Raw genomic sequence first — 20,693 nt, 5'->3', positions numbered from 1 at the left:
TTCCAAAGTGATTGTACGATTTTGTATCTAATTTTTCTACATTCTTGCTGACACTTGTTACTTCTCTTTTTTTTTAATTCTAGGCATCCGAGTAGGTGTAAAGTGGTATCTCATTGTAGTTTTGATTTGCGTTTCCCTAGCCCTGGGGGCACAGTGGCCAGCCTAAAGGTTGGCAGTTTGAATCCAGCCGCTCCTTGGAAACCCCATGGGGCAGCTCTACTCTGTCCTTTAAGGTCGCTATGCATTGGAATTGACTTCACGGTAACGGATGTGGTTTTTTGGTCTGGAATGATTAATGCTGTTGGCATCTTTTTATGTGTTTCTTGCCATTTGTGTCTCCGTTGTAGAAATGTGTGTTCAAATCCTTTGCCGATTTTTTAATTGGGTTGTCTTATTGTTGAGCTGTAAGAGTCTAGTTTGTATTATTGGTTACATACAGAGATTTGGGGTTGATTTATTTCTTTTTTCTTTTTCTCTTATTATTCACGGTAGTAAAGTAAATAAATTCGTTTGCCTAGTTGAGTGGGATATAATGTATACTGCCAACTTTAAAATTGTGCAGTTGATATGGAAAAAATTGCTGTTTCAGTTTGCACAGTCATGCTAAAATCTGAGCATGAAGAAATGGTTGCGTAGTTCTTACCTCCTATAGCAATTCAACCCCACCACTGCTGGTACCTGCTGCTTACCCCTGCTCCGCAGGTTCTCCACCCCTGCTGCAAGCCCAAGGCAGTGTGCTTAGATCTCTCTTGTTACTGCTCTTTCCTGAACAGGTACAGTCTCCTCAGTTACTGCACCCTCCTTTTCTCTCTTGTTTCTATGCCTTCCCGCCAAAAACCACTTGGTTTCCTTCTTCTCAGGTATAAGCCTTTTTATCTCCTTTCTTATTCAAGATAACATTTTTGTGCTAGCTAAAAGCCCTAGAGGAGCCCTAGTGGTACAGTGGTTAAGCACTTGACTGCTAACTGAAATGGTGGTAGTTAGAACTCACCCAGTGGCTCCACAGGATAAAAGGCCCGTCGATCTGCTACCTTAAAGGTAACAGCCGAGAAAACACTATGAGGCAGTTCTACTTTGTCACATGGAGTCCTTATGAGTCAAAATCGATGGTACTGCGCAAAACAGCAACACTGACACCACATAACCCCCATTGCTGTCAAGTCGATTCCAACTCACCCTGTAGGTCAGAGTGGAACTGCCTTCCAAGGAATGGTTTCCAAGAAGCACCTGATGGATTTGAACTGCTGACTTTTCAGTTAGCAGCCGTAGCTCTTAACCAGTACATCACCAGGGTTCATACAATAGCAAAGGCCCTAGCAATCCACAGTAGAGAGTGAGAGGTGTGGGAGGAATCCCTCCCCAAACAGCCACTCATTCACAGATACTGAGTACCACTGTGTTCTAGGCACTTAGTGAGGTGTTAGAGTCGTAGGAGTGGGCCAAGCACTTATCATTGATGTGGTGGTCTCTAAAGCCTGTGGCAGCCCATAGGGGTGGGGGAAGAAATTGTTAGACTTCCTGTTTATATTTATTTTTTATCTCATTAAAATATTCCCGTATAACGTGTAAATATAGTAATACATATTGCAGTGGTATGGATCACTTTTCTGACGTCTTTCTTGCCTTGGTCTTGTAACTCCCACCCAAATGATTGGGTAGGACTGTGCAAATAGGGTAATTGTGGCCCACCAAGAGATTGGTCAGTTTTGCCATCCCACTGGGCTGTAGGTGAACCATCCCAGAGGCAGGAAAGGGAGAATCCTACCACCACCAAGGAGGAAGAGGCAGCATGTCCTTTGGACTTGGGATCCCTGTGCTGAGAGGCTCTTGACACCAGGAGACTGGCTTGTGGGGAGAGAGAGAGAGAGAAAGAAAGAGTGACGAGCTGTAACACTGAAGATGAGAAGTGGTGGCAGGGAAATGGCAGCAGGAAAGACCAGCAGGAGACAGTGTGGTGGGCTTCCTGGCCTACAGAGAACACTGAGCGCTTTTGGGCAGGAGGCTTGCTGCAGGAGTGGAGTGCCTCTAGATACTTAGCAGCAGAGCTAAAAGAGCTTTATAACACTTGCTGAGGAGGACAGAGGCTGAGGGCCAACGAGAGCCCTGCCTGTGAGCATGGCTGATGAGAGGCTGTCCTGATGTAAGAACTGTATCCTGAGTGTTTCTAAACCTGAATTATAACCTGTTACTTCCCTAATAAACCCCATAGTCATGAGTATGGTCTGTGAGTTTTAATGTGGTCACTGTGATAAATCATTGATCCCAACAGAGAAGTAGAGAGCGCTGTGGGAGGGACTGTTGGTGTCAGAAGTGGTAAAGGTGGCAGAGAGAGGAGGCTTGTCTGACCTCCACCTCCTAGGACTCAGCCTGGGGCTGTTGATCTTGATTCTCCTTCGCCCCTGTGAAGTTAGAGGAGGTCAGACGCCACCCCTGTGCCATTGTTACACATGTTTAAAATTTATAAATATACAGGTGTTTATTGGGGTTATGGTTTAATTTTTTTAATTATCGAGACGTGAGATCGAAAACATTTGGGAAGTGGCCTGCATAGTTGATTTTGATTTTGTGAGCTATTTAAACAAAAGATTGTTTTGTATTCCATTGTAAGGGAATAAATTTAAATGCTGCCAAACAGCCAGACTGTTAAAGTTGCTCCTCTTTTGTAGCCCCTCCTTTACACAGCACTGCTATATATGCTGATGAAGAAGAGTTCTCCAAAGTGTGTGGATCATCTATCCCTTCAACTCCTCAAGGAAAAGAAGCGGGAAGAAGGTAGTTACACTTCAAGCAGTTGTTTGTGTATGGCTGATGGGATTTCTCAGAAGCTAAATTAGAAGGTTATAAAACTGAAGTTTTTTTAAAGATCTTTTGAGCTGACTTCTGTTTTTTCCTCAAGAGAACTGGGAAATGAAAACTTAATTTTTAAATATTTGACATTAATTATAATAATTGTAATAATTGACATAACTGACATCTGGTTGTCCTAGTAAACATACCTGTGAAGTACTTTAGCTTAGGTAAAAACAAATAAAGGGAGGTGGAGAAAAAGTTTTATGAACATAGAATTTTCGGTGATCTTGAGAGGTCTCTTTAACTTACAGATTATCTAATATTAAAGAGATGTTCTCTAGCACAGGGAAATGGGCTACAAGGGAGAAAAAGGAAATACAAAGCCTGTTTCAGATGTGCTGTCTCTGAGAAGCACTGGTCAGAGCTCTACAGTTTATGTGGAAGCATGGGCCACGTAAATCATGTAGAAATGATACAGGTAGTCCCTGTTCTGGGGTTCTTTTCTGACGACTACTCCGTTGTAAGTCAGTTCTAATGTAAGTCAAATACTTTTTTTTTTTTAGTTTTCTGTGTTGTCTTTATCATATCTTTTATAAATACAATCTTTATTTTTCAGCAAGTGAACATCTGAGAATGATAACATCAGCAGATTACGTGCTGCAGCACTGTAGGTAGCACATATTACTAACGATAACACGTACCAAAAAAAAACCTGGACGGTCGTGAGTGCAGTTGGTCATAACTCGAATTGTAAGGCAGGGACTACCTGTATAATGAGGAACTGCAGCACTAATTATAAGTCAGCACTAATTATAAAGTTGTCTGAATATAAATTACTAGCTTGAGCAGATCCTTGACTTCTGTTAACAGGCCAATTCTAGTTACTGAAGGTATTTTGAAAGTAAGAAACCAGCGTTAAAAAAATAGGTCAGTTGGAAATCTGAATTAGGAAGTCTCTTTGAGGTTATCTACACTAATGAAGTTTTGTGGTACTTGGTTATCACCAAGACTTCAGTTTTTTATGAGATGCTATTAAAAATTCTGAAGAATGCACATTCAGCTCTAAATGGTGTTGAATGTAATTTTAAAAGTGTATTTTTTAAATAGGTAGCACATTCACATGGTTTTAAAAATATAAAAGGGTTTTTAATTTAAAAATTTTTTTGTTTCATCTCTACCATCCATCCAGCTCCTAGCACCCACTGCTCCCTTCACCCAATGTTACTATTTTCTGAGGTGTCCTTCCAGAGTGCCTGTGCATATAGAAGTACATAAGAATACAGATTATTCTAAATCTGTCTTTATACACAAAAAGTAGCATATATACACTGTTCTGAATACCTTGTCCTTTTCACATATTAAGTCTTGTAAATTTTTACATATGAATACACAGGGAGCTTCCTCATTCTGCTTTTTGCAGTAGCAGGTATTCTGTGAAGTAGATAGTCCATAATTTGTTCGTTGTTGGTGGTGGCCTTTGAGTAGATCTAGACTCGTGGCGACCCCACGTGTGCAGAGTAGAACTGCTCCATAGGGTTTTCAAGGCTGTGACCTTTCAGAGGCAGATCACCAGGTCCACCTTCTGAGGCACCTCTGGGTGGGTTTGAACTGCCAACTTTTCAGTTAAATCATTTTTACCACCCAGGGACTCCTCGTAATTTATTTACCTGGTCCCATATTGATGGCAGTTGGGTCATTCCAGTCTTACGCTACCACCAGCAGTGCTACATTCAGTGACCTTGTACATTGGTCATTGGATACATGTGACCATATATCTATAAAAGTGAAATCCTGATTCAGATGAAATGTGTATTAGTACACCCTCTCCTCCCTTATAGACATGGTTAGCTTGTAAAGACCAGGTCATTACGCGCAAGTCGGTGTTATGTGAGAGAAGCAGCCATGCCCGGTCTTCGGCACTGATGTACCACCTGCCCATTGGGCGCCGCTGGTGTGTCTTGAGATGCGCATGGTGGGCCTTCTTTCCCTACCATGACATCCCCACCACTGTGGAGCCCATGGGGGTTGGGGACGGTGGTTGCCCACTGCCTCCAGGGCAGCAGGGGCCCACCATCACTTGGCTACGCTCCACACCTCTGCGTGGCCACCCACCCAAATCCTGCAGCCCCAGCACCTCCCACCACGTTGCAGCCCGGCTCCCCTTACTTCCTGTGCACCACCCACCTGCCTTGCCCTCCTCTTGCTGGCCACCCAGCTCCTCAGCCAAACCCAGACTGCAGTAGTACCAACTGCCCAAGGCTGTGTGGCCTTGGCTTCCTCTCACAAACCTCGCCCTCCTCTTCCTCCTCCTTTCCTCCCCTTGCCTCGGCTCCTCTTTAGTGTGCAAAATAGATAGTAGATTTTTTTCTATTGTCATAAATGCAAAATATTGGATAATGAGATAGTCCATAAGTGAGGAGTAGGTGTAATTTTCATAATTTTTGCCGTGTCGTATTCCAGAAGGGCTATACCAAGTTACGGTTCCACTAGGAGTTTCTGGGTGGTGCAAAGGCTAAGCGCTCAACTACTAACCTAAAGAGAGGATAGTAATTGAACGCTAACCTCAAGAGAGGTCTGGCCATCTGCTTCCAAAAGGTTACAGCTGTGAAAACCCTATGGAGCACAGCTGTGCTCCGCACACAAGAGTTCACCATGACCAGAATCAACTGAAGGGCATCTAACAACAACAGTAGTTCCGCTTGCAATATAGAGTGCCTGTTTGCCCTGTAACCTTGCCGCGCCAGCGTTGCCAAACTTGCAGGTTTTTGCCAGTGTTCTAGGTCAGAAAGTGGATTTTTGCCAGTGTTCTAGGTCAGAAAAAGCTCTCTGTCTAGTTCTGGCCTTTTGTTTCTGGTTACTGAAAATAGCCCTTTAAATTCTTGAGCAATCAAGATACCTTTATTTTCCAAAATACCCAGGCGACACTTGAACATGTGGAAGTAATTTCAGGAAGGAGGAGGGGCATGGTGCAGTCCTGCATACTCAGTGATTCAGACATTGACTATGCATGTTGGATCATGAGGTGGTACACTGAGAGAACGGAGCTATGAGATAAAAGAACCTGGGTGTCTGATGATGACCCAGCTGCCATTCTAGCCCTGAATTCCCTCTGGAGTTTTACTGAGAAGAAAATGAAGTATCTTGTTTAAGGCATTTGTAGAAGGGAGGTTTCTACCATTTGCAGCCATACCTAATCCTATTTAATATACATTATTCTAGTGAGTGCACTGGACCAATGCTCTGATAGAAATTAAAAATTTTATTGAAGGAATAATTTCATTCCGCGTTCCACAGGATGGAGAACACATGGCATTCAAACAGACTGCAGTGGTTGATTGGTTTCACATCAAAGCCGGTACAGGAAAAGGAAGGGAAACTTAAAAGGGGTTATTAAACTACAGACTTTCTTAACATCAGTTTCTAGCCTCCCACAAATCTCTTATTCCTGATACATGTTGACTAAAGCAATATTTCTAAAGTGAGACATGTAAGCATTTTTGATGTAGGCGTTTAGTGATGGATTGCAGGCTGAGTCAAACTTAATCGGAGTCCCTGAAAGGTAAAATCTACCATTACTTAACGCAACCCATTGCCATTGAGTTGATTCTGACTCATAGTGACCCCATAGGACAGTAGAGGTGCCCTGTAGAGTTTCCAAGGAGCACCTGGTGGATTTGAACTGCCGACCTTTTGGTTAGCAGCCATAGCATTTAACCACTATGGCCCCAGGCTTTGCACCATTACTTAAGAAAAGGTAAATACTAAATCAGGTCTAAATCTGACGTTTTCTGAAATGTAAACATCACCCATCCAGCTAAGGAGGAATTAGATAGGGCCTTACCTGAAAGCAGTTAAGCCAAAAGGTTTGTTTACATGAGTTAAAGCCTAAATCTGTACTCTTTATATTATGACAGTCAAGACTTCTACAGCTGTGTCTGCCTTCTTACTTTAACAAACAGCCTCTCCCTGAGGCCCCGGTGGCACAGTGGTTAAGAGCTCAGCTGCTAACCAGAAGATAGGTGTTTTAGCTGCTCCTTGGAAACCCTGTGGGTCAGTTCTGCTGTCTTATAGGGTTGCTGTGAGTTGGAATTGACTCGGTGACAACAGGTGTTCTCTACCTAGTTACTGATTTTCAAAGAACTAGCAGATATGCAGTGAAAAAATCCCAGTGAGTAATAATTTGCTAGCCAGGACAGGGAACTTAGGCTTGATATATACCAGTCTTGGCTATGGAAACCGTGGTGGTGTAGCGGTTAAGTGCTATGGCTGCTAACTAACAGGTCGGCAGTTCAGATCTACCAGGCACTCCTTGGAAACTCTACGGGGCAGTTCTGCTCTGTCCTGTAGGGTCACTATGAGTTGGAATCGTCTTGATGGCAATGGGTATCTTGGCTATGAAGTTATTTATAGGTTCTAGTTATGAGTCAGAATCAACTCGGCGCCAGTGGGTTCGGTTTTGGCAGTGGGTAGCTTTATTTAACATTATCAGTCTTATTTCCTACCTTCTTGTGTTGAGCAAGGCACCTTCTCTAGAGTTAGCTTTGTAAACATTCTTAACAGGCACTAAGTAATTGTTTATCCAGATTAGAACCCTGAATCCTTCCTTTTTTTTTTTGAGCAGTGAAAACTTTGACAGAAGGCTGAATGGTTTCTTTAGAAGAGTAGAAATGAGCATCTTAGTTTAATTCAGAATGGAGTTTTTAATTTAGGTCTGAAGTCACCCAATTCAGGTATGCCAAAACCTCAGATTCTAAAATTCACATTTACAGTATGGTAAGGAGTTTTGTCATTATCCTAAGAGCAGTTGTGAAATTTTAAGCAGGAGGTGACATGGTTAGATTTGCATTTAAAAGTTATCATTCTGGCTGCTGTGTGGAGAATGGATTTGAGAGAAGCAAGAATGGGGATGGGTAGATGAGTTTGGAAACAGGGAGGACTAGGGTAATGGTGGCAGAGATAGAGGGAAGTGAATGGATTCCAGAAATAGGAGGCAAATCAACAGGGTTTAGTGATGGGTTGGATATAGTAGGGTAGGAGGGTGGGGAGGAGTTGTTGTTAAGGATGACTCCTGGGTTTCCGGCTTGTATAAATGGATGATGGTAGTGCCATTGACCAAGATAGGGGTCGCTGGAAGAAGACTGAGTTTTAGGGGGTGATCATGAGTTTGGCGTGGTGATGTTAAGGTGACATTGTGTATTTGGGTCTGGAATTTAGAGAATAGGGCTGAGCCGTATTTAAAACTTAAGTTGTTTGCATATGGGTGGTATGAGGCTGTGGGCAAGGATGAGATCACACAGAGAGCATAGCCTGAGAGAAGACAAGAACCTGAGACCAGCTCTTGAGAAACTCTGAAATCTGCTGTCTGGGTAAAGAAGGAGCCTGCAAAGGAGAGAGAACAAAAGTGACCAGAGAGGAAGAAAGAAAACCAGGAGAATGTTTGCTCACAGAAATAAGGGGATGTCGCTGTAGAGTGGATTCCAATTCATAACGACACTGGAGGACAGAGTAGAACTGTCTCACAGGGTTTCCAAGGCTGTAATCCTTATGGAAGCAGACTGCCATATCTTTCTCCTGTGAAGTGGCTAGCAGGTTCAAACTGCCAACCTTCCGGTTAGCTGAATGCTTAACCACGGTGCCACCAGGGCTCCTCTTGAGAGTACTCAGGAGGGTCAAGTGCAGCTGAGAAGTCAAGTAGGGTAAGGACTGAACATGCCCATTGCATTTGACTGCATGAATGTTCTTGGTAACCTTGATACAAGTTGTTTTGGTGGAGTGATAAGTCCAAATGAAAGATGCCATTTGGGTAACTCAGGCAAGGTTTGTGTGTGGATAGAAAAGGAATTCAGGGCAGAAGGGGGACGCACCTTGGGGGAGGAGGACAGGAAGAGAGATTGATCAGCGGCATTTCCCAGGACTCTTGCAGGCACCAGCATCCAAGCCCCAAAATCCTCACCAGGGGTGCTCAGTTCTTCGTTTCTGGGTCTTTTCCCTCTGTCTTGTTTGCTCTTAACCCTCAGCTCTCCAGTACCCCCTACCCCTAGTTTTACTCCCGTGGTTTTAACTACCTATGTGCTGCTGCTTCACAAGTCTCTCTCTCGTCCAGCTTTTCTCGTCTTGAGTCCCAAGGTGTCCTGTCTGTTGGTCGTATTCTCCTTGATGCCCACAGGTACCTTGGACTCAGCAAAGGCAAAGCCCAGCTCAGTCCTTTTCTCCCTCATCCAGTGTCAGTGAGCTGCTTTACTGTTTTCTAGGTTCGTGGTCCTGCTGTCCACCCAGTCACCCGAAATCCAGAAATCTTTTCTTTCACACCCTAGGAAAAATTACTTTGCAAATCCTGTTGGCTCTGGGCTGTGACTATCTCACGATCCCATTTTCTCCTCTCCATACCTGGCAACCTCACTGCAGCTGCAGTAGTTCATGCACTTGCCACTTTTACTAGCATCCCTGCAGTAGTGTTCTGCCTGTCTCCTTGTCTTCTGAATTGTCCTCTTCCCCCGATCTACATACCCACTCACCCAGCTTCCAGAGTGAGCTTCCTAAAGTGCAAGTCGTGTCATCTTACTGTCACGTCTGCAGCCTTGAGGGGCTCCACATGACCTGTATGCATGGTATAAAAGGCCCCTGAGCCGGTTTGGGAGAGTTAGGAGTAGAAGAGATTTGTTAGGGGATAGCATCTGTGAAAGGTAAAGGTGAAAAAATTGGGATTGGGCAGGGATGGCCTCAGACTCTCCATTTTGGTCAATCCAAGCGAGAGCTCCAGAGCAAAGATTGCCTGTTAGAATATTCCTGTATTGGGCAGAAATAGCCTTAGTATGCTCACCGTGCTTAGTCATCGGCTGAAGACTGCCTGCAAAGTGTGTGGCCTCAGCTCAGATGCCACAAGTCCTGATGGCACTACAACTGGCAGCTGAAAGTGCACTGTGTTCCTCACAGCTGAAGGGAGATCTGAGCAGCAAGTCCCTGTAAAGCCAGGTCAAGTCCTTTGACTTCTTCCCCAGCATTATCTTCTCTTGAACAATACATTCTATTCTGTACAGTCTTTCAAGTTCCTTGAATATGAATGTTGTTTTACACCACCATGCTTTTACACTGACTTTTCCTTCTCCTTTGAATACCCTTCCCTCTACTTCTGTGCCTGGAAAAGTGTTACCAAAAGTCAGCTCAATTGTCGTAACCATGATGCTGTCCCTGCCTCTCAGTCATGAATCCACATCTTCTCTGTCAAACGCTTCCTAAGTCATCACTCTGCGCTGTATTTTGGTTTTTCTTCTAGACAGTGGGACCCATTTTTAAAGTAATTTGTTCAGCACACCTTGCCTAATGAGGTTGGTATTAAATAAATGCTTGTTGTATTGAGTTGAATGAAAAGATGAAAGAACTCTCATCACCCATCAGAAATTAGGGTTATTTTGTTTTTCGAAGGGCAAAAGAAGATTTTCCCTTTATTGTCACCTTACTATGGGCTTCAGAATTCCCTGGTGGCACAAATGGTTAAGCACTCAACTACCAGGTGAAAGGTTGATGGTTCGAATCCACCCAAAGGCACCTAGAAATACAAGCCTCGCAATCTGCTTCCCAAAGGTCACAGCCTTGAAAATCCTATGGAACGGTTTTACTCTGCACACGTGGGGTTGCCATGAGTTGGAATCTTCTTGGTGGCAACCAAAAACAACAGCAACGATGACAGGCTTTGACTGTGGATTAGCTTTTAGTATAAATGATAAACCTATGATCTGCTTTGAGGAAAGTGCTGTTCTCAGGTATGTAAGACCGCAAGGTGCTGCAGGAATGAAACACTGTTACTTGCCTGACTAGGATAAAGTGATGGAGCCCGGGTGTAGGAAGATGGGAGAGACAACCAGTGAATCTGGGAAGGTGTAGGCCTGCCCACCACAAGTATGGAATATCCTTATTAAATTGAGCCTGTTTTCATCTTGGACAAGCACTTGTAGAAAACACTTGTGAATAAATATGTAATGTGTGCAAGATATTGATGGCTTGTTCTTTGGTACAGTTTGAACACTTCTGAAGATGAAGCAAGTGAAAGTGAATCTGTAAAAAACCGTGCAAAAAAGGTATGTAGAAATGTTCGCTATTCTACCTTAATTTGTAGGATATACCATATTTAGGTACAAATAAATCTGTAGCAATATTTTTCATAGAGAAGGAATATTAGTTGTGTTTCAGAAGAAAACACTTTGATTATAAAAAGGGGGGTATTTTATATCTGAAAGTGTTTCTTATTGAAGAGGCATCAAATCTCTTATGTACCTTTTCAGTTTTCATAGTATTCTTTTAACATGGTTCGGTTGTAATTTATAAAGGCAGAGTGAACTGTTGAAAATACTTACTTGGAGCTTCTTAATCCAGGTTTTCCTTCCTATCCATTAGTGATGTTGCCATCTTCATAGTATAAAGGGTATGTTCCCATCATGTTTGATATTGAAGTTGAGAACTGTGGACCTTATCGTTATTTACTATTGCATTAAAAATTGTAAGCATTTGCATATCCTAAACCAGTAATGCTGTTTTCTTGACATAGCTAAGAAGAATAATCAAGCGCATTATTGATGAATCTGAAAGCACTGAAAAAAGTGATGTAACAAGAGATAAGCCAGCTGAGAAAAGTACACAGCAACGTGAAGCTATTCCAGCTATGGCATCTTCAGAGCTTTCGGAGAAACCAGCTAAATCAGTCACTCCTAAAAAAATAAGGCCTCTTAATGCCCAGTCCTCTGTAGAAAAGGAGACCTGGGCAACGGAAAGTCGACAGGTAAGAGAGTGCCTGCCATTCTCTTGGAGTGGAAAGAAAAAGTTTATTGACGAATGTTTGGGAGTGTTTTCTCTCTTTCCTTTACTCTTTTTAAAAGATAAATTTGCTATTTACAATCTGCTGTTTAATGGGCTCAATGGTGATCCCGAAAGATATGTCCACATCCTAATTCCTGGAATCTGTAAATGTTATATTTGGGAAAAGTGTCTTTGCATATTTTATTAAGTTAAAGATCCTGACATGAGAAGATTATCCTGGGTTTTGTGAGTGTGCCCTAAATGGCACCACAAGTAGATGGGTGGAGAGAGATTAGGTGGACACACAGAAGAAAACGATGTGATGACAAAGGCAAAGATTGGAGTGATACAACCACAAGCCGAGGAATGGCATTGCCACCAGAAACTGGAAGATGCAAGGAATGGATTTTCATCTAGAGTCCCATAGGGAGTATGGTCCTGTCGACATCATAATTTTGGCCCACTGAAATTGATTTTGGACTTCTGAGATCCAGAGAGGATACTTTTTTCTTGTTTAAGCCCCCAAGTTTGTGGTAATTGCTACAGAAGCCACAGGAAACCAATATACCATTCCGTGGCTCGTTCTTTTCAGCTATGTGCTTTTCAGTTCTAGAATTTCCATTTGGTTCTCCTTTAATAGTTTGTTTCTCTGCTGAGATTCTCTATATGGTAATGTTGAGTCATTAAGACTATAATTCTCTTTACTTCTTTGAAAATATTTATGATATGTCCTTCTTTAAAGTCTGTGTTTTCTAAATCCAAGATCTGGGCCACCTGGGAGTCAGTTTCTACTGACTGCTTTTTTTTTTCTTTTTTTTAGGTTAGTTGACTTTTTCTTTACATAATTTTTAGCGTACATTAGATGAAGGTTTACAGACGGACAAGTCTCATTAAACAGTCAGTACACACATTGTTTTGTGGCATTGGTTAACAACCCCATGATATGTAATCACTCTCCTTTCTCAACCTTGGGTTCACTATTACCAGCTTTCTTGTTCTCTCCTGCCGTGTAGTCCCTGCCCCTGGGTAGGTGTGCTGCTTTAGTCTTGTTTTGTTTTATTGGCCTGTCCAGTCTTCAGCTGAAGGGTCAACCTCAGGAGTGACCTCATTACTGAGCTGAAAGGGTGTCCGGGGGCCATATTCTTGGGGTTTCTCCAGTTTCTGTCAGGCCAGGAAGTCTGGTCTTTCTTTTTTGAGTTAGAATTTTCTAATACATTTTTCTTCAGCTCTGTCCAGGACCCTCTATTGTGATCCTTGTCAGAGCAGTCAGTGGTGGTAGCCAGGTACCGTCTAGTTGTACTGGATCCAGTCTGGTAGAGGCCGTGGTAGATGTGGTCCATTGGTCCTTTGAAATAATCTTTCCCTTATATCTCTAGTTTTCTCCATTATTCCTTGCTCCTGAAGGGTTTAGACCAGTGGAGTTTTCTAAATGGCTGCTCACAGGCTTTTAAGACTCCAGACACTACTCACCAAAGTAGAATGTAGAACATTTTCTTTATAAACTATGTTATGCCAATTGAGATAGATGTTCCCTGAGCCCATGGTTCCCACAGCCCTCAACCTAGCAATTCAGTCCCTCAGAAAGTCTGGATGTATCTATGGAGCTTCCATAACCTTGCCATATACAAGTTGTGCTGTCTTCCTCAGTATTGTGTACTCTTACTCTTCACCAACGGGTATTGTCTATTTAGTGTGTTTTCATTCCCATGCCTCCCCTCCTTCGTAACCATCAAAGATTGTTTCTTTTTGTGTGTAAACCTTCTCATGAGTTTTTACAGTAATTGTCTCATAGAATATGTGACCTTTTGTGATTGGCTTATTTCACTCAGCATAATGTCCTCCAGATTCACCCACGTTATAAGATGCTTCACAGATTCATCATTGTTCTTTATCGTTGCATAATATTCCATTGTGTGTATGTACCACAGTGTGATTATCCATTCATCTGTTGATAGGCATCTAGTGTCATGGATTGAATTGTGTCCCCCAAAAAATATGTGTCAACTTGCTTAGGCCATGATTCCCATTATTGTGTGAGTGTCCTCATTTGGCGATTGTAATTTTATGTTGAGAGGATTAGGGTGGGATTGTAACACCACCCTTACTCAGGTCACCTACCTGATCCAAGGTAAAGGGAGCTTCCCTGGGGTGTGGTCTGTACCACCTTTTATCTCTCAAGAGATAAAAGTAAAGGGAAGCAAGCAGAGAGATGGGGACCTCATACCACTAAGAAAGCAGCACCGAGAGCAGAGCACGTCCTTTGGACATGGGGTCCCTGCACCTGAGAAGCTCCTTGACAAGGGGAATATTGAAGACAAGGACCTTCTTCCAGAGCCAACAGAGAGAGAAAGCCTTCCCGTGAAGCCGACACCCTGAATTTGCACTTGGAACCTTCTAGACTGAGAAAATAAATTTCTCTTTGTTAAAGCCATCCACTTGTGGTATTTCTGTTATGGCAGCACTAGATGCCTAAGACATCTAGGTTGTTTCCATCTTTTTGCTGTTGGGAACAGTGTTACAGTGAATCTGAATGTCCATGTGTCTATTCGTGTGATGACTCTTAATTCTACAGGATATAGTCCTGGGAGTGGGATTGCTGGATCATATGGTTTTTCTATTTCTAGCTTTCTAAGGAAGCACCATATTGTTTTCCAGAATGGTTGTATCATTTCTCATTCCCACCAGTAATGCATAAGATCTCCCCACAGGCTCGCCAGCATTTGTTATTTCCTGTTTTTTTGATTTGTGCCAGTATTGCCAGGGGGAGATGGGATCTCACTGCGATTTTAATTTGAATTTTTCTAATGGCTGGTGATCACAAGCATTTCCTGTGTCTGTTGGGAGCTTGAATGTCTTCTTTAGTGAAGTGTCTGTTCATTTGCTTTGCTGATTTTTTAACTGGATTGTCTTTTTGTTATAGGGGTGTTGGATTTTCTTGTAGATTTTAGAGATAAGACCTTTGTATGATTTGTAATCGCCTTTTTTTTTTGTCCCCAGTCTGTAGGTTCACTTTTTATCTTTTGCTGAAATCTTTTGATGAGTAAAAGTGTTTAATATTTAGAAGATCCCGGTTATCAGCTTATCATCTGGAGTTTGTGTGTTGTTGGCTGTGGTTTGTATCTTGTTAATGCCTCGTATTACGGCCTGTAGTGTTGATCCTGTTCTTTCATCCATGAACTTCATGGTTTTTGGCTTTATATTTAGGTCTTTGATCCATTTTGAGTTGGTTTTTGTGTATGGTGTGAGGTATGGGTTCTGTTCCATTTTTCTACAGAATGGACATCCAGTTTGGCCAGCACCATTTGTTTAAAAGGCTGTCTTTCGCCCATTTGATAGACTTTGGGCCCTTGTCAAAGATAAGGTGACCATAGGTGGATGGATTTACGTCTGGGTTCTTGATTCTATTCCATTGGTCAATGTGTCTGTCATTGTACCAGTACCAGGCTGTTTTGACACCTTAGCTGTATAGTTGGTTCTGAGGTCAGATAGTGTGAGTCCTCCTACTTTATTCTTCATCTTCAATAGTGCTTTGATTATCCGAGGCTACTTCCCGTTCCATATATAAAGTCAATGATTAGTTTTTCCATCTCTTTAAAGAATGTTGTTGATATTTGGATTGGGAGTGCATCGTATTTATAAATCACTCTGGGTAGGTTTATCATTTTCACAATGTTGATTTTACCTATCCATGAGCATAGTATGTTTTTCCATTTACGTAGATCTCTTTTGGTTTCTTGCAGTAGTGTTTTGTGTAAGTCCTTTACATCCTTGGTTAGATTTATTCCTAAGTATTGTATTTTTTTAGGGATTGTTATAAATGGTATTGTTTTCCTGATTTCCTTTTCATTGTTCTTTTTGTTGGTGTATAGAAATCCAACTAATTTTTGTATGTTTATCTTGTATCCTGCTAGTCTGCTGAATCTTTCTATTTAGTTCCAGTAGTTTTCTCGTGGAGTCTTTGGGTTTTCTATGTATAGTATCATGTGACCTGCAAATAAGGACAGTTTAACTTCTTCATTACTGATTTGGATGCCCTTTATTTCTGTTTCTTGCCTTATTGCTCTAGCTAGAACTTCAGCACACTGTTGAATAGGACTGGTGACAAAGGGCATCCTCGTCTTGTTCCTGTTCTCAAGGGGAATATTTTCATCCTCTCTCCATTAAGAATAATGTTGGCCGTTGGTTTTACATAGATGCCCTTCATTATGTAGAGAAATTTCTCTTCTGTACCTATTTTATTGAGAGTTTTTATCAGGAATGGGTGTTGGACTTTGTCAGATGCCTTTTCTGTGTTGATTGAGATGATCTTGTGATTCTTTTCTTTCCTTTTATTTATGTGGTGGATTACACTGACTGATTTTCTAATTCGAATCATCCTTGCATACCTGGTATGAATCGTGCTTGGTCATGGTGTATTATTTTTTTGATATGCAGAATTCTATTGGCTAGAGTTTTGTTGAGAATTTTTGCATCTATATTCATGAAAGATATTGGTCTGTAATTTTTTTTTTTTTTTTTTGTGGTGTCTTTGCCTGGTTTTGGTATCAGGGTTATGCTGGCTTCATAGAGTGAATTTGGAAGTATCGCTTCTGTTTCTAAATTCTGAAATAGTTTGAGTAGTACTGGTGTAAACTCTTCTCTGAATGTTTGGTAGAATTCTTCAGTGAAGCCACCTGGGTCAGGGCTTTTTTTCTTGGGACTTTTTTAAAATTATTTTTCAACCTCTTCTCTTGTTATGGGTCTGTTCAAATTTTCAGCATCATTTTGTAGGTAGTGTGTTTCTAGAAATTTGTCCATTTCCTCTAGGTTTTCTAATTTGATGCAGGATGGTATTTCATAATACTCTGTTATGGTCCTTTTTATTTCAGTCGCGTCTTTTGTAATGTCCCCGATTTCGTTTCTTACTTGAGTTATTTGCATTATTTTCTGGTTTCCTTTTGTCAGTTTGGCCAGTGATTTGTCAATTTTGTTGATCCTTTCAAAGAACCAACTTTTGGTTTTGTTGATTGTGTTGTTTTTCTATTCTCTATCTCATTTATTTCTGCTCTGATCTTTATTATTTCCTTTTTTCTGGTGGCTTTGGGTTTCTTCTATTGTTCTGTTTCTGTTTGTTTCATGTTGTGTAGCTAATGTTTTGATTTTATCACTTCTTTTTTGATGTGTGCATCTATTGCTATAAATTGACCTCTGAGGACTGCCTTTACTGTGTCCCAAAGGTTTTGGTATGATGTGTTTTCATTCTCGTTTGATTCTAGGAATTTTTTTATTCCATCTATGATTTTTTTCTATTTCCCAGTGGTTTTTAAGCAGAGTGTTACTCAGTTTCCATGTTATGGATTTTTTTTTTTTTTCTTTGCTCTTCCTGTTGTTTATTTCTACTTTGATGGCATTGTGGTCAGAGAAGATACTTTGTATTACCTCAGTGTTTTCAATTTTGTTGAGGGTTGCTGTGTGGCCTAAGATGTGGTCTATTCTGGAGAACATGCTATGTACTTTGGAAAAGAATGTGTACTTTGCAGCTGTTGGGTGGAGTGTTCTGTATATGTCTTTGAGGTCAAGTTGGCTGCTTGTGCCGTTTAGCTCCTCTGTATCTTTGTTGAGTTTCTCTCCAGATGTTCTGTTCCTTTCCTGAGAGTGGTGTGTTGAAGTCTCCTCCTGTTATTGTGGAACTGTCAGTTTCTCTTTTCAGTGCTGTTAGTTTCTTTTATTGTTTTGGAGCCCTGTCGTTGAGTGTATAGATGTTTCTTATGGTTAAGTCTTCATGATGAATCATCCCTTTGATAATTATATAGTGTCCTTTGTATTTTAGGGTGGATTTTGCTTTAAAATCTGTTTTATCTGCGATTAGTATTGGCACTCCTGCTCTTTTGTGGTAGTTATTTGCTCGATATATTTATTTCAATTTTTTTATTTTTAATAAATTTATATCATTGTTTCTGAGGTGTTTCTGTTGTAGACAGCATATTGATGGATTTTCTTTTTTATCTGTTGTTTCACACTTTGCCTCTTTATTGGTGCATTTAGGCCATTTACATTCAGTGTAATTACTGATAGGTGTGACTTTATTGTTGTCATTTTGTGGTGCTAGCATTTTCTTTGTTCCTCTTACTCTCCTGTGCTGAATTCCTTTTGTTTGTGAATTTTTTAATTTTTCTGTTTTTATTGAGACTTTATGTTTTTTTCCCTTATTTTGATGAGTAAGTTTGTTAACTTTTTCTGTGGTTACCTTGAAATTTATCCTTATCTTTCTAGGTTTAAAATAGCCTATGATTACTTGATATCACCTTGCCATCCTCTCCATTAGAAAGCTCTATACCTATACCATTTATTCACTCTGACGTTGTTATCATTTGCAGTTTAACCTTTCTAGTTCCCTGTTATAAATCTTTTGGTTTTCGATAGTCCTTGAGACTTCATTTCCTAGGTTGGTATCTGGCTGGTACAGTCTTGCCTCCTAGATTCAGGCTGTGGTCTGATGTTTGTTCTCAAACTGAAGGACCCCCTTAATAATTCTTTTAAGTTTGGTTTGTTTTTACATATTCCCTTAATTTCTGTTTATCTGGAAATGTCCTAATATCACCATATTTGAATGAGAGTTTTGCAGGATATATTATTCTGGGTGGCAATTTTTTTTTTCTTTCAAGGTTTTATACATGTCATCCCATTGCCTTCTTGCCTGCATGGTTTCTGCTGGATAGTCAGAGCTTAGTGGTATTGTTTTTCCTCTGCATGTGACTTTTTGTTTTTCTTGAGCCACTCTCAGGATTTTTTGTTGTCTTTGGTTTTAGTGAGTGTGATTATGATATGTCTTAGTAATTTTCTTTTGAGGTCTATCCTGCGTGGGGTTCGTTGAGCTTCTTGGATGGTCAGCTTTTCATCTTTTGTGATGTTAGGGAAGTTTTCTGTCATCAATTCTTTAATGGTCCACTGTGTGTTTCCCATTTCTTCCCCCGTTCTGGAACTCCGATCACTCGCTAGATTTTGCCTTTGATTGTATCTCGCATAATTATCAGCGTTTCTTCATTTTTCTTCATTCTTTTTCTGATTTTTCCTCAGAGTTGTATACAAGTGCTTGTCTTCAGTTTGGCTGATCCTGTCTTCCATTGTTTCACACTTGCTCCTCTGCCCATCTATGACACTGTCCATTTCTGAAATCTTGTTTATCTTTTGGATTTCTAATTGTTGTTTTTGTATGATTTCTAGTTTTGAATTTATTTTGGCATTTTGTACCTGTATTTTCCTGAATTCTCCTTTTTTTGTCTGTATTTTCCATGAATTTGTCTGTTTTCTTCATTTCTGCCTGCTTTTTGCTTCACCTCTTGGATAGCTCTGAATATTAGAGATTTAAATTCTCTGCCAGGTAGTTCTAGTGCCTTTTCTGCTACTGGAAAGTCATCTGGTATTTTATTTTGCATGCCTACTGGAACCATCCTATCCTGTTTTTTTTTAATGTGTTTTGATATTGTCTGCTGTCTTCAGGACATTCAGTAGTTATTTGGTTATCGATTATAGGTGTTTGTTTCATCCTGCTTTTTTGGGTTTTTTTGTTTATGTCTGAGCAGGTGGGCTGTGTGTTGTTTGTTGTTTACTTGTATGTGGTCACAATACTTTTCACATCCTTCTCCAATGAGCAGGGCCAGTCAGCTGTGGTGCAGCAGGGCATGTCCAGCTGAAGGGGAGGGGCCGGGGTGGGTTGTTTGGGGCATGTACTAGGGCCAAATGGCAGGCCAGGAATTAGTGCTGGGCAGGTTCTGGTAGGCCATGCCATGCTGCTCGGGGGTGTGATGTTCAGCGCATGGTGCAGGTAGGCAGGAAGGAGGGGGAGGCTGTGATGTTGGAGCTAATACGGGTATGGGGAAGAGGAGAGACAGGAGAGAGAAACAGGAACCAAAAACAAAGAAACAACAAAAAAGTGCTTAGGGAGCTTGCCTTTGGAGTGGAGAGATGAGAAACCGAGAAATGGAGAAAAACAAAGAGGAAGAAAAAAAGGGGAATAGAAAAAAAATAACTAGACAAAAATTTGGAAGCAAAGGAAAGCCCCCAGGGTCCCACTGGTACGGCTGCAAAAGCCGGAGACTTGGCTCCCAGGCTGCACAGTATAGCCTGGTTAGAGGGGGTGTAGATGTGACACCACGCCAGGTTTTTAGGAGACAGGAGAGGAAGGTAAGTGTAGAGAGACGAGAACTGAGAAATGAAGAAAGAGAGAAAGGGAGGGAGGGAGAGAGAGAGAAGGAAGGAGGGAAAAAAAGAAAAGAGTAATGCCCCCAGGGATCTCACCCGCACAGCTGTGCAGATTGAGGAGTGGCTCCTAAGCCCTTCAGTGCAGCCCAGCTAGAAGAGGCTCCCAAGCCATGAAAAGAAAACAAATAGAGCAAAAAAGGCCTCAGGGATCCCGCCAGTGTGTGGTCTGGGGAAGTGGTTCTATGTTCGAGTGTTGCTTCACAGCCTTTCAAGAGGAAGCAAAGATGGCACATGGATCCAGGGGTTCAAGAGAAAGGAGGGGGAGGTAACAGGAGGCATGGAAGAAACCAATAGGACTGGAGAAAAGCAACACCAGCAACAAACAAGTGGCATGCAGCGTGGCTGCGGTGAATCCAGGCAGCCCAGGGCTGAAGCAGTTGTCTCTGGGCCAAGAGACTGTGGCGAGCAGGAAGCAGAGGAGCCCGAAGATGAGGGGAGGGGGAAGAAGGATGGGGATTAGGAAAGCCTATATCGCTAGTTACCGGGTGCTCTGTCTCCTGCTGGGAAATTTGTGAAGCTGCTTTCCTGTACTCCCTGTCCACCGATCTGTAATGTGATTGGGGTGAATCCAAGGGCACAGATGCTGCACTTTGCCACCTATCAAGCCACTGCTGCCAGCCAGGAAGCATGGAGGTAGAGCAATGGGGAGAAGATGCAGGTGGGAAAGCATGTATCGCTGGTCACCAGGTGCTCTGTCTCCTGCTGGGAGCCTGTGAAGCTGCTTTCCCATGCTCCCTGTCCACCAGTCTCCAATAGGAGTCCAAGAGGGCAGATCCATGGTGTGCTAGCTGTTAGGGGTCCTCTGCATACATCTCTCCTCGCTCTCTTGACTCTGTCAATTTCTTACTCCATTTGGTGTTTGGCTGAGTTCT

General features: G+C 41.8%; 1 protein-coding gene across 2 annotated transcripts in view; it reads left to right on the top strand.

The window, feature by feature from the left end:
* Positions 1–20,693, top strand: part of CENPU (centromere protein U) — a 64,472-nt gene that overhangs the window by 8,846 nt on the left and 34,933 nt on the right. For both annotated transcript variants that reach the window (XM_049864876.1, XM_049864877.1), the window contains exons 4-6: positions 2,667–2,772; positions 10,805–10,865; positions 11,333–11,563. In XM_049864876.1, the coding sequence (XP_049720833.1) occupies positions 2,667–2,772; positions 10,805–10,865; positions 11,333–11,563 (398 nt within the window). The remainder of the gene's footprint in view (positions 1–2,666; positions 2,773–10,804; positions 10,866–11,332; positions 11,564–20,693) is intronic.

Source organism: Elephas maximus, chromosome 21 (genome assembly GCF_024166365.1).
Source record: "Elephas maximus indicus isolate mEleMax1 chromosome 21, mEleMax1 primary haplotype, whole genome shotgun sequence".
NCBI classification, from domain to species: Eukaryota; Metazoa; Chordata; class Mammalia; order Proboscidea; family Elephantidae; genus Elephas; species Elephas maximus.
The sequence above is the reverse complement of the archived record's forward strand: the minus strand, read 5'-3'. Positions and strand labels throughout refer to the sequence as shown.